Here is a 13,783-nt window from a genome sequence, read left to right on the forward strand (position 1 = left end):
TGCTTACTCCGACTGATTTGGCGACCAATCAGAGCGGGCGTCTCATGTCGCTTGGACAGGCAGGCAAAAAGAACGCCTTGAGAAAAATAAAACAAATAAAATATTCTTCAATAGCGAGGGATGAGTCTCAAAACAAATTATGCTTACCATAGAGCATTTCCTTCTTTCCATCAGTATTTTTATAAAGGTCTTAAACCTTCAAAAAATGGAACTGTGCCACCTGATTTATCGTTGCTGGAACCCGAAGTAAACAGACGTGAAAGGGAAAGCGGAGAGGCTCGTAGTGTCAGTCAAGCTCTGTCCCGCACGCATATCCTGTGTCTTACTGGTTGTTTATCTGAAATAATGTGAAGAACTCTGTGGTAATTACGTGCGAAAGGTCTTTGAGAAGGTAGACAAGTGCTTCGAGGTCAATTTTGGCACATCCTTTCGTGGAAATTCGTGTTCAGCGAGTCCCTTCCAAGAAGGATTATAATCTGGAAAAATGGCCCTCCGAGAGAGAAGTCAAAAGAGAAAGTATTATCCTACAAATGCATGAGCGAAGTTTGTGCACTTTTCAAAGGTGGATTTCGCTTTGCCTTCTGATTCCGCAAGACCGGGTCCTCGGCCTCCCTGTCTGCCTGTTTGGTGTCCGGTAATTTTTCAAGGTAAAGCCACAGTGCCAGGGAAGCAGTTTTTTGTTCTCTGAGGGACGAGGCAGCTCAGTGTAAACGTTTTCGCGAAGATTCAGCAAACGCGAATTGGATTGGTTTATGTGGAAGAGTCCCTTTGTAAAGCCGTATAATTATGTGTGGGGCGAGTATGAGGTGAGGTAGAATCAGCATTAGTAGCAGATCTTAAGAGTGAGAAAGTAGTATCGGTTTGATATGATTTCCGTTTTTTGGGAGGGTCAGAAACTAGGCTTTTGGTAGCATTGTACCTTTTCATGTGTGAGGACTTTATGTTTGTGAAGAGCCATACTCTCTGTGGAAAGGACCAGCAATGGTTGATCATGAGAGAACATTCCTGTAAAGCAACAAACCATTTAAGAGTTGTCTAAGTAGTCCTTTGTGTGAAACAGCTTTCATTGTAAAAGATCTATTGCAAAAAGAGTTGTGTTGTAAGTTATCCTAAGTTATAGCTCAGAGTTAGGTCATTATTCCTGTGAATTTGTTTGGCTTGGTGTTAAGGATAGCAATAGAGGCAATGTGTTACCTTGTAATTATTAGCTGCTTATCACGCTCAGCCTTATATGATGCATGTTGGCATAGTCAAAGGACAGAACAAGATTTACTGGATGTACCCTTCTATTCTATTACGGTCAAAATGAATGGACTGAGCACAGAGGAAGACTCGGGTTCACAACATGACCAGGTGTGTGCTTGGTTTGATGCAGAGCTAGCGATGCACCCAGACTACGTGTGAATGCGCTTACACCAAACTGATACAGAAACTGTGCTCAGAGGAAGCTGATTTACTAAGGCCGCAGCGTTAATTGATCCATTTTATTGAGTTAGGTAATGAAGGGTTAATGGAAGTAAAGAAAATGCTATAAATGCTTTTTACATTTACATCTCTCTCTCTCTCTCTCTCTCTGTTCCTCTCTCGGTCTCCTCTATCTGGTCCTCTATCTTTCTCTCTCTCTGTTCCTCTCTCCCGTCTCGTCTCTCTCTCTCTCTCTCTCAGTGTTATCTCTCCTCTCTCTCTCTCTCTCTCTCTCTGTTCCTCTCTCTTTCGCTCTCCTGTTTCCTCTCATCTTCTCTCTCTCTGTTCCTCTTCTCTCTCTCTTTCTCTCTCTCTCACCTCTCTCTCGCTGTTCCTCGCGTCTCTCCTCGGCCTCTCTTCTCTCTTCGCTCGCTCTCTCTCGCTCTCTCTCGGTCTTCTCTCCTCTCTCCTCTCTCTCTTCTCCTCTCTCTCTCTCTCTCTCTCTTCTCTCGCTCTCATCTGTTCTTGTTTCCTCTCTCTCTCTGTTCCTCGCTCTCTCCTCTCTCGCGTCCTCTCTCACTCGTCTCTCTCTTCTCTCTCTCTCTTCCTCTCTCCTCTCTCTCTGCTCTCTGTTTTTTCCTCTCTCTCTCTCTCTCTCTCTGTTTCCATTCGTCTCTCTCTCTCTCTCTCTGTTCCTCTCTCTCTCTCTCTCTCTTCTCTCTCTCTCGTCCTCGTCTCTCTCGTCTCGCGCTTTCATCTCTCCTCTCATCTCTCTGGTCTCGTCTCTCGCTCGCTCTGTTCTCTCTCTCTCTCGGTTTTCCTCTCTCATCATCTCTCTCTCTGTTCCTCTCTTCTCTGTTCTCTCTCTCTCTCTCACTCAATTCTCCTCTCTCTCCTCTTCTCTCTCCTCCTCCTCGTCTCTCGCTCTCATCTCTCTCTCATCATCTCACTCTCTTCCTCTCTCCTCTCTCTCTCTCTCTCTCTCTCTCTTGTCTCTCTCTGTTCCTCTCTCTCTCCTCTCTCTCTCTCTTCTCTCTCGTCTCTCGTCTCCTCTCTCGTCTCTCGTCTCTCTCTTCTCTCTCTCTCTCTCTCTCGGGTCCCTCTCTCTCTCTCTCTCTCTCTCGTCTCTCTCTTCTCTCTCGTCTCTCTCTCTCTCCTGTTTCCTCTTCTCTCTCTCTCCTCCTCTCTCTCCTCTTTTCCTCTCTGTCTCTCCTCTCTCGGTCTTCTCTCTCTCTCTATCTTCTCTCTTCTAGTCTCTCTCTCGTCTCATCTCTCTTCATTCTCATCCTTCTCTCTCTCTCTCTCTCTGTTGCCTCTCTCTCTCTCTGTTCTGCTCTCTCTCTCCTTTCTCTCTCTGTTCTCTCTCTCTCTCTCTGTTCCTCTCTCTCTCTCTGTTTTCCTCTCTCTCTCTCTTTTCCTCTCCTCTCTCTCTCTCTTCCTCTCTCTCTCTCCTCTCTCTCTCTGTCTCAGTCTTCTCTCTCTCTCTCTTTTCTGTTTCCTCTCTCTCTCTCCTCCGTCTCTTTCTTTCTCTCTTCTCGTCTCTCTCCTCCTCCTCTTTCTCTCTCTCGTCTCTCTCTCTCTCTCTCTCTTTTCCTCTCTCTCTCCGTCTCTCTTCCTCTCTCTCTCTCTCTTCCTCTTCCGCTCCGCTCTCTCTTCCTCTTCCCCTCTCTCTCTTCCTCTTCCTCTTCCCCTCCCCCTCTCTTCTTCCCCTCCCCCTCCTCTTCCCCTCTCTCTTCTCGTCTTCGTTCCCCCCCTCATCCTCTCTCTCTCTCAGTCCTCTCCTCACTCTCTCTCTTTCTTTCTCTCTCTCCTCTCTCCAATCTCATCTCTCTCTCTGCTCTCTCTCTTTCTCTCTCTCTCTCTCTCCTCTCTCTTCCTCTTCCCCTCTCTCTTCCCCTCTCTCTCTTCCTCTTCCTCTTCCCCTCTCTCTCTTCCTCTTCCTCTTCCCCTCTCTCTTCTTCCTCTTCCTCATTCCCCTCTCTCGTCTCTCTCTTTCTCTTCCTGCTCTCTCTTCTTCCTCTTCCCCTCTCTCTTCTCTTTCCCCTCTCTCCTCCTGCTCTTCCTCTTCCCTTCTCTCTCTCTCTCCCTCGTCTCTCTCTCCCTCTCTCTCTCTCTCTTCCCCTCTCTCTTCCTCTTCCTCTCTCTCTTCCTACTTCCTCTTCCTCTCTCTCTTCCTCTTCCTCTCTCTCTCTCTCTCTCTCTCTCGCTCGCTCTTTCTCTTTCTGCTTCTGCTCTTCCTCTTTCTCCCCTCTTTCTCCTTTCTCTTCCGGACCTCCCTCGCTCTTCCCTCTTCCTCTTCCTCTCTCCTTCCCATCTCTCGCTCATCTCCTCTTCCCCTCTCTCTCTCTCATCTCTATCTCGCTCTTCCTCTTCCCCTCTCTCTCTCTCTTCCTTTCCTTATCCCTCCCCTTCCTCTCTCTCTCTTTCTCTTTCTCTCTATTTTTAACCTCTTCCCCTTCCTCTCTCGATCTCTCCCTTCTTTCTCTTTCGTTTTTTATCTCTCTCTTCCCTTCCCCTCCTTTTTCCCCCTTTTCCCTCTCTCTTCCTCTCTCCTCTCCTTCTCCTCTCCCTCTCTCTTCCCTTTTGTCCTCTTCTATCTCTCTCTCTCTCTCCTCTTCTCTCCTCTTCCGCTTCCCCTCTCTCTTTCCTCTTCCTCTTCCCCTCTCTCTCCTCTTACTCTTCCTCTTCCCTCATCTCTTCCTCTTCCTCTTCCCCTCTCTCTCTCTCTTTCTCTTCCCTCTCTCTCTCTCTTCCTCTCTCTTCTCTCTCTCTTTCCTCTCTCTTATCCTTCTCGTCTCTCTCTCTATCTGTCCTCTCTCTCTCTCTTCTCTCTCTCTCTCTCTCTCTCTCTCTCTCTCTCTCTATCTCTCCTCTCTCTCTCTCTCCTCTTCCCCTCTCTCTTCCCCTCTCTCTCTCTCTTCCTCTTCCCTTCTCTCTCTCATTTTCACTCTTCCCCTCTCTCTCTTTTCTCTTCCTCTTTTCCCTCTCTCTCTCTCTCGTCTTTTCCTCTCCCCTCTCTCTCTATCTCTCTATCTTTCTTTCCTCTTCCCCTTCCTCTCTCTCTCTCTCTCTTCTGCTCTTCCTCTGCCCTCTCTCTCTTCTCTCTCGCATCTCTCTCTCATTCCCCTCTCTCTCTCGCTCCCCTCTCTCTCTCTTCCCCTCTCTCTCTCTCGTCTCTCTCTCTCTCCCCTCCTCTCCCCCTCTCTCCCCCTCTCTCCTCTGCTCCTCTCTCTCTCTCGCTCATCTTCCTCTTCCTCTTCCCCCTCATCTTCCTCTTCTCTTCCCTCTCTCTCTCTTTCCTCTCCCCTCTCTGCTCTCCTCCTTTCTCTTCCCCTCTCTCTCCTCTCTCTTTCTCTTCCCCTCTCTCTCTCTCTTCCTCTCCCCTCTCTCTCCCCTGTTCTCTTGCTCTCGTCTCTTCTCTCATCTCCCAGTCTCTCTCTCTCTCTCTCTCTCATTCTCTTCGCTTCCTCTCTCCTCTCCCCAACCCCCCTCTCTCTTCCCCTCTCTTCCTCTCTCTTTCCTCTCTCTTCCTCTCTCTCCTGTCCTCCGTCTCCCTCTCTCTCATGCCCTCTCCTCTCTCCCTCTCTCTTCCTTCTCTTTCCTCTTCTCTTCCCCTTCCCTCTCTCTCTCTCTCTCTCTCTCATCGCCCTCTCCTCTCCTCTCTCTCTCATCTCTCTCTCTCTCTCCTCTCTCTCTCTCTCTCTTCTCGTCTCTCTCTCTCTCTCTCTCTCTCCTCATCTCATCCTCTCTGCTCTCTCTCTCCTCTCTCTCTCCCCCCTCTCTCTCTCTCTCTGCCCTCTCCTCTCCCTCTCTCTTCCTCTTCCCCTCTCTCTTCCTCTTCCCCTCTCTCTTCCTCTTCCCCTCTCTCTCCTCTCTCTCTTCTCTCTCCTCTCTCTCTCTCTCTCTCTCTTCCTCTTCCTCTTCCTCTCTCTCCAAATTGTCTCTTAAAGAATGCTAGAGTGATTATTTTGCCTTTCATGCAGTCAAGTCATAACTACATATGCGAGTACCACAAAGGGGTCATTCAGAGTGTCCGGGTGAAACGAAAAAGACGAGACTCCGAGGATGACTCAGGGGAGTTTGATGGGGATCACCCAGAAGTGGAGCTTTACAACTTGCAGGTAATGTTTAATCACATAGGTACGCACTTACAAGCACATGGGTACGCACTTACAAGCACACAGATACTCATTACAAGCACACAGTAGGGGTACACACTTACAACCACACTGGTTGGGCTACACACTTACAAGAACTCTGGTACAGGTACACACTTACAAGCATATGGGTATGTTTACACACTTACAAGCACACAGGTACAGGTATACACCTACAAGCACTTAGGTACAAAGACACACAAGCACACAGGCTCAGGTATACACTTACAAGCACACAGATACAGGTACACATTTACAAGCACACAGGTGCAAGTTCATACATACAAGCACATGCACACAGGTACAGTTACACACTTACAAGCACATGCACACAGATGCATGCAGATGCACACTCACACATAATGGTTTCAGATTTTATCCCAATATTTAGGGATAATATTGAAGGGTAAATTTATACGGATAATTCTTTTTAGATGAAGTGGTGAATAAGTTATTTTTATTAATAGCTTATTATATGTTTATGGGCATTTTTTTCTCTAATAACTTCTCAGATGAATGGGGGGGTGGGGGGGGGGGGGGTCTCTTCTAAAATGTTTAACACATTGAGAAGATATAAAAGACATTACAAAATTCCCACAAGACCAGGACTCAATAAGGCACAGCTAGTTGATGTAAGTTGTATTGTCTTAAAATTGACAGTTTTAGTTTTTTTCCTTGATTTTATCATTTATTTGGATAATCTGAAAGTAATTTTTAAATTATTTCAAAGTAGTAGTTATATTTGTTATACATTTTTTTATCATTTAAATCAAAAGAAAAAATATATTCTGGAAAAAGTAGTGTTGAATTTTCTTTGTGAATTGCGTTCTCTGATAATGTATTTCTAATAATTTCTTTTACTTTTTATCTTGAAATATACATAGCATAATGTTTTTTTTTAATTGTTGGAATTACAGATCCTAATGAAGCATTTTAGAACGGTCCCAGTGGCAGAGAAAGACTGCCTCACCTACTTCATCTACATGATTAAGACCAATCGATCAAAATTTGACCAGAGGAATGGGTCCAGTATCGACATGTGACCTCAGGCTTCAAAGGATCTTCTCTAAATGTTTATGCTTTATACTCATTGAATGCAGACTTCAGTGTTTTGTGAGTGGTTGTGTTTGTGGGTGTGATAAGGATTTTGTGTTGATAGTTGAAGAAGCATTTTATTTGAATGTGAAGTTCTCCATTACCTTTACAAATAACATTATATGATGATGGCTAGAAGCAACATTTATTATAGGCATGAAAGTACAGCTGTTTGTTGTTGATTGAATGGATTTCAAAATGGCCAATGAATGCATTTGTTTATTTTCTTGTGACTTAATCACTCATTGAGAGGAATAGTTAAGATGAAATTCCTTGTAGTAAGATAACCGGTTCAAGAATTTGATTACCAAATCTCTATTAGAGTGAGAATTTTGTAATTGAAACATTGATTGGTTTATTTAACCCTATGGAATTTAGTTCCTCTTCTACCTCTTTTAACAGTGGTAATTGCTTGTTTTCATTTTACTTGCATTCGTATGTCAGCATAAGCAGTAATATGTTTATATACTGTGCATTCCTTTGCAAGTGTTTTTATCCTCTTCATAAACTTCTACTGCATGAATTTGCCCTTTCATTTTGTGATTGAAGATACCAAATACCGACTGACTGAACAAAAATGACAACTTTCAGACATTTTTAGTAATTCTAAGGTATTGTAAACTTTCTGAAACTTGGTTACCATTTCATGTGCTACAAGTTGCTTTAAATGTCAAAGCTTGTAAGAGGATTTAGAAAACTGAATTTCTGCATTTCTCTTGCTGTTGCTGGTTATCTTTACTTGCATATGCTTGTAATGTGTTTCAATATGGTGTGAATGCAGAATGCTGAATCAGTTAGAGTGAAACTCATTCACTGGATAGATCAGTGAAAGAAGAGTTCAGCTTGGGATCAGTGACATTCCAAAAGTACTTCTACCTTTTTGTACCAAACTGGACACTGCGTTGATGGATTCTGCAGTTGTTGAAGTAGCAGATTAGACATTCAAATGTATAGGGGTTATTCATACTTGTGAGCTTCTGTATATTGGTTTGTATATATTGATATATACAAAACATAGAGATCTCTTATAGAGATTGTGTTTGTGTATAAACATTTTATGTAAATAATGGAAGACTGGATTTACTGTTGTAAGTAAAAGATTTAAAGGAAATCTGTGTGCACAAAAAATTTTATATGATGCAATATATATATTTTTTTTATGGCTGTGTGGTTCTCTTTGAAGGAAGATAGGATTTAAGGGAGGGAAGAACTATGTAAATTATGGCTGACTTGTTACAAGACAAAGTTAATTGGTTCTAACTGTTTCCTCAGTAGGTGTGGGGCGGATGGGAAATGAAGTTTACGAAAATGAATATGCATTTATTTTTGTTTTAGTAAATTAATTTATAACGACAGGTCATACCTAGGGTGTTGAAGGTGGGAGTCATGAACGTTATATGATTAGAAGATGTTCTTAAATGATTTGCGGGCAATTGCAAAAAAAAAGAAAAAAAAGAAAAAAAAAAAAAAAAATCCTTTCCTCTTTTCACTTAATGAATAATTATTTGAACAGTTTGGTTTCTTTTTAAGACTTTTTTTATATACCAGTTTTCACTAATAGCATAATATACTCTTATAGTTTTGTCCCACCATTTCCTCACTAAAATGTGCATTTGAATCTCAGAAAGAGCTATGTAAATACTATAACTTGTAAATAACCACTTCCATTATTGTCCCAGAAGTAGCTGAATGTATAGAAGACCCAGATGAATTGTCAGAATTAACATCATTGACCTTGACCATCCTAGGAATATTTTAACGTACAGACTAAGTGTAACCAGTGGAGATTTAATGCAGTATCTGTGTACTATATTTTTTGTGTGAATGTGTTTGTGTTAGAGTAGGTATTTATTTTACAGTATATATATATATACCAGAGATTGTGTTAATATACATTTAAATATGAAAAAAGTCTTTTTTTACTCCTTTGATAAGATGTGTTCTTTCTTTAATGTTACCTGACTAGAATATCATAACTTCATAGAAGACAACAGCACACTTACACACGTGTACATACATGCACATGCGCACACGCACATGCACACACACACACACACACACACACACACACACACAACACACACACACACACACACACACACACACACACACACACAACACACACACACACACACCCTACCTACCTTTCCATGGCCTCTTCACTGCAATACCGCCCCATCCCTTGCTCGTTGTGGTGGGGGTGCTTAGGAGACGGAGACTGAAGACCAATGTAGGGTATTATTCTTATCTTAGACCTCAGTCGTTGCCTCAACTAATTTTATATGGTCTTTTCTTCTCCCTCCTTTCCTTTTCCTTTTCTTTATTCCCTTCTGTCCATTTCCTGTTGTGAGGGCAGTGCTACAAGGGTGAAAGGCTGGCTTTGTGACAGTCCTGTACAGCCTCTGAGAGCCATGGGCACAGTACTCCCTTGGTTAATTGCCTAGCCCTTACCCTTTATGGGGACCCAGAGGGGTAGAGCATTTTATTTCAGGGTTACCATGATCCATAGTGAAGATTTTTTACCCTTACTAGAGGCTTTAAGGCTAGTCCCTTCATCAACTAGCCTTTTTGACCACGGCTCCAAGCACTGATATTAACACCCCCTTGATATCTGCTGTCAACTCCATCCATTCCGAACCATCCACCCAGGTCATAACTCAAACCTTCAGAATAAACCCCTTCTTCTCCCCCAACATCCTCCACTCCATCTACTGCACAGTCTTCTTCGTTGTCTACCCAGCCCAACCTCACTCCTCCCTTAATACTTGTACCAGAACTGTTTCCGTCTCCCCGACTGATTATCCTGTCTACAATATGGGCTGGTCAGACTGAAAATTACCTGCTCGTCTGCCTCGTTGACTATGATGCAGTGGCAGTACAGTACTGCACCAATCCTCCCAGAAACCAGCATAAGCCTACACCAATATTGTCTAGATTAGCTTCTGTAACATAGCCTCCCCCATGAAGTTTATATTGGTAGTGTCCTGCCCTGTCCGACCATATCAGTCCCTCCCCGTCAATGTCAGACGATGTGTATACCCTCCCCCCCACACGTTTGCCGTGCGTGGCGACCCATGTCGCTGGGAAGAAAGGAGTCCTGGAGTCTGAGCGATGTCGCACGCTGCACCCTGCGGCTAGCAACTTATCCCTTTGGTCCCCTATTCCGGCTAGACGGGAGGCAAGATCTCGTCCTGATCAGGTCCATCGGCTGGTCATTCACGTTACTGTTTAGAATAACGTACTGGCTTGGGTCATGTGGGCACTGTCTGGTGGGCACCGTAATGGTTCCGCGACTGCTATACTACACCAGGTTGTGCCTACCCTATTGGTTGTGTGTAGACCCCAACATCAGCTTCCACCTGTATACTAATACTGATGATTATGGCAGAAAATGGTGTAGAATTACCTCGGTCTGCTTCTATCCCTGATGTCCACAAGGCCTCGGCCTCCTCCTCCCGACCATCGCTCATTGTCACTCTGGAACCCTATAAAACTTCAAGTGGCACAAACGTGCCATCCTCATCCAATGGTACTCGTCATAAAAGCCGCAGGCAGAGGACAAAACAAATGTCTGGCCTTAATGGGACAACAGTGTAGATACTACCAGGGACGTTTGAACCTGCTAATTGCGATAAATTTATGACCCTTAAATCTGTAGATGATCAGCCCATCAAAGGTCTTGACATTTTTGAAGTCCACCGATGCATTATAAAGACCTATGGACGTAATCGAAGGTAACGCCACTAGGAATTGAAGCCTCCTTGAAGAGCTGACGTCCCAGGAAGAAGTTGCTGGCCTTACTTCTTTACCTGGTGTGCCTGTTGCGGAGATGTTATGCAAACCTCATGCCACCCTTAACCAAAGAGGTGGTCTTCTACAGAGATCTCCGATGTTCGGAAGACAAGCTCCTCCAAGAAATGGCCGACAAGGGAGTTACGGTATTTTAACCCCGACGCCGTCCCTTCTTCTGAGATTCAAGACCATAGTTTTGCCTCCTGCCATGTATTGTGCTTGGTACAACTTGCCTGGGAAAATATATGTATCGAATCCTCGTTGTAGTTCCAATTCCAGAGTTTTGGACATTTAATACATTCATGCCGACGACCCCAAAATAGCCTTCCTCCCATGTGTGTTTCAAGTGGTGGAGCTCACCCAGCTTCCTCACGTGAATGTGATAGATATAAAACTGAGAAAGAGATCCTCCTAGTCCGCACTCAAGAAAGTGTCTTTTCCTGAGGCAAAGAAACTTGCCCTTGCACGGCTCCTTCGCCCATGAGTAACATTTGCCTCTATTGTTAGTAAATTTCTTCGCCAACCAGCAACGTCCCAGCTGCCACATAACTGTCGATGCCCGCTCCACTTTCCCAACAACAAGCTGTAAAAGAGACTTCTGCTGCCACCCAAGAGGCGTTCTCGCAGTGAGGACTCCCCGAAGGAGAGTCCACTTCCCTAGAGATTCCGGCTACTGAAACCAGGGTCGCAGATAGAAATCGGACGAAACCTACGCTCTATCCCTCTCAACGTCACTTCAGGAGAGAAGGGTGGTATACTCTTTTCGGGTCATTGCTACTATCACTAGTAAGCCTGAAATATCTACCATAAAGATTAAAGTAAAGATCACAGTGACAAGCCTCAGACACAAAAGTTGTAGGAGCTAAGAAGACTCTTTCTAAGAGACTTCAAAAGCAAAACCATACAAAGTAGTAGTTTTAAGGTCCTGCAGTGTAACTGTCACGGGTTGCGTGCCTCCTTGGAGGAAATGTGCATTCTTACTGCTCGTTTCTCCCCTGCATGTACATGCCTCTAAGAGACAATGGTTGGTGATGCTACCCCACCTGGTCCTCGTGGTTATCATGCAATTTATTCTGCCCCATTCCATGGGCAAGGTCGTCATAGTATTTTGGGCTTAACACTTCACTACAGGCAATTCCTGTACAACTGTTTTTCAGTCGACAATACACATTACGCAAATGTCTGCCTCCCACCCAGCGTCCCAGTTGAGCGGGATTATCTTGATCATCTCGTAAATGATCTCACCTCGCCTTTTCTTCTACTAGGTGATATGAATGGTCGCCACTCTATGGGGTGCCTGCACTACCAATGCACGAGGCGTTTTACTTTCACCCTGAGTAGAGGAAAAGGAGTTAGGAATTCTAATTCTGGTGATATGACATCTTTTCACATCCAAACCGGTACGTTTACGGCCGTTGATGTCTCCTTTTGTTCCCTAATGCTATTTCAGACTTTAATTGGCGGGTAATACCAGATTTCTTTGAAATGACCATTACCCTATTATTATAATATCCGAGAAAGGTGAACCACAGACTCGCCTTCCTCGCTGTCGCCTGTACAGTTCTTCACAGAGCTCTGTTCTGCAGACCGGTCTACTGAAGAATTTGACATCTCTGATGAGACAGAAATAATTATTTCTGATGTGAGTGACTCAGCTGCTCTCTTATCTATCCCAAAAACATCATGTCATTTTCCCAGAGGCTCTGTTCCCTGGTGGATCCCTGAGTGTTCATCGGTTGTGAAGGCCAAACTATGATGCGGTGCTGGTACCGTGTCCACCGCCTCCCAGACTACATATCTTGTGCCACAGTCTCATGATTTGCGCTCCATTCTCTATAATACACGACCTAGTGTCCCTATACCTTTTGGATACAGAGTTTCATTGGTAATGTCATCTTCGTCTGCCTCCGCTCTAAGTGTCTTTCCTCATTATAGACTACTGGCAATATGCAACCCAACTATAGAATAAGAACAACATTCCCTTCAAGAATCGCATGCTATATTTTTAGAACATTCCTCTAATCACGCAGTCCATGTATACACATATGGTTCACAGTTTGAGGCAGGGCTTGCCTTTAGTGTAGTCTTCCGTCTGTTCAACCGGAGTGGCAGCCACTCTAACGGTGCCTCCGTTTTACTGGAGAATTATCAGCTATTGTACTTGCTCTGCAAGTAATTCTTACCTTTCAACCATCTAAATTCCTCATTTTTAGCGACTCCAGAAGTGTTATATTAGCTTTGGAATTCCTTTAATTCTTTTACAAATCATCCATTTGTTTAAAATTATGGAGTGGGTATATGTCCTCGAAAGTCGGGGCCATTAGGTGTAGCTGGAAATGAGCAGGCAGACAGACTTGCTAAGATGCGGCGGCCCGAAGTTCTCCTCTCTCCCCACTACCTTTCAAAAACCTATTTCCCCCATTCGCCAGGCAGTTCGTGCAGAGTGCCAATGGATATGGGAGGCTCTTGCTGCCATCACATAGATAAGAGATATAAGTCAAACAGCAACCCCCTCAGTATTAGGCGGACAGCAAGAGTCGCCGCGACCAAACAGCCCATACCCGTTTTCGGATAGGTCGAACCCGACTAACCCACAGATATCTCATGTCAAGAGATGCTGAACCTTACTGTGAAGACTGCCTGGTCCCCCTGACTGTGTGACACTTATTGGTCGAGTGTTCCAGTCTTAGGGAGTCACGAGAAAAGTATCTGTCCAGGTGCTGGAGGCAACTCCCCCTTTCCATCTTTCTCTGATCCTGGGAGAGAGATGTCTTACGTCTGGACATAGGGTGCTGTTTTTTTTATGGTGGAAGCTGATATTCTTACTGTAAGATATGATTAAGTCACTTTCATTATTTTGGCAAAAGTTTTTAATTTCTTTTAATGTAACCTTTGTAGCTACTTTTCTCACGCGGCACCAGGCGTGATTTTAGCTGATAAATAAATCAGTCAGATTCAAACTAGGCCTCTCTCTACGCAAAGCCAGGTAGGAACCACGCCGACGAGATTTTTCTCTCTCTTCCTATTCCAAAACTGTTCTTCGCTCCACTCCCCTCCCATCTACTCAAAATGTCTCAGCATGTCCCCCAACATCTCTTTTCTCTACTCCGAACCATCCTACCTCTACTCCCTTTCCCCCTTTTTTTCTAAATGCAGATACTCCAATCTCTAACCACTTCCTCAGTTCCTACCCTCCCTTCTCACTTTATCTGTCGCACCAGGTATCGTAAACGTTCCACCCCATATCCTACTACATCCTCTCCTACACCGATCTCTTCCTCTAGAGGACATCTATACTCTCTTCTCCTCTTCACAAGAAAATGTTTGTTTCCCAG

At 44.3% G+C, this 13,783-nt stretch overlaps 1 protein-coding gene across 1 annotated transcript; it reads left to right on the plus strand.

The window, feature by feature from the left end:
- Positions 1-1,299: 1,299 nt before the first annotated feature.
- Positions 1,300-8,102, plus strand: LOC119582548 (histone deacetylase complex subunit SAP30 homolog). The gene is given in 5 exon segments (XM_037930887.1): positions 1,300-1,374; positions 1,376-1,447; positions 5,355-5,526; positions 6,117-6,193; positions 6,479-8,102. Coding segments are annotated over 5 exon segments (516 nt in total). The 5' UTR covers positions 1,300-1,305; the 3' UTR covers positions 6,605-8,102.
- The last annotated feature ends 5,681 nt before the right edge of the window (positions 8,103-13,783 follow it).

The sequence above is a fragment of the Penaeus monodon genome, chromosome 16, assembly GCF_015228065.2.
Source record: "Penaeus monodon isolate SGIC_2016 chromosome 16, NSTDA_Pmon_1, whole genome shotgun sequence".
In the NCBI taxonomy this organism is placed as follows: domain Eukaryota; kingdom Metazoa; phylum Arthropoda; class Malacostraca; order Decapoda; family Penaeidae; genus Penaeus; species Penaeus monodon.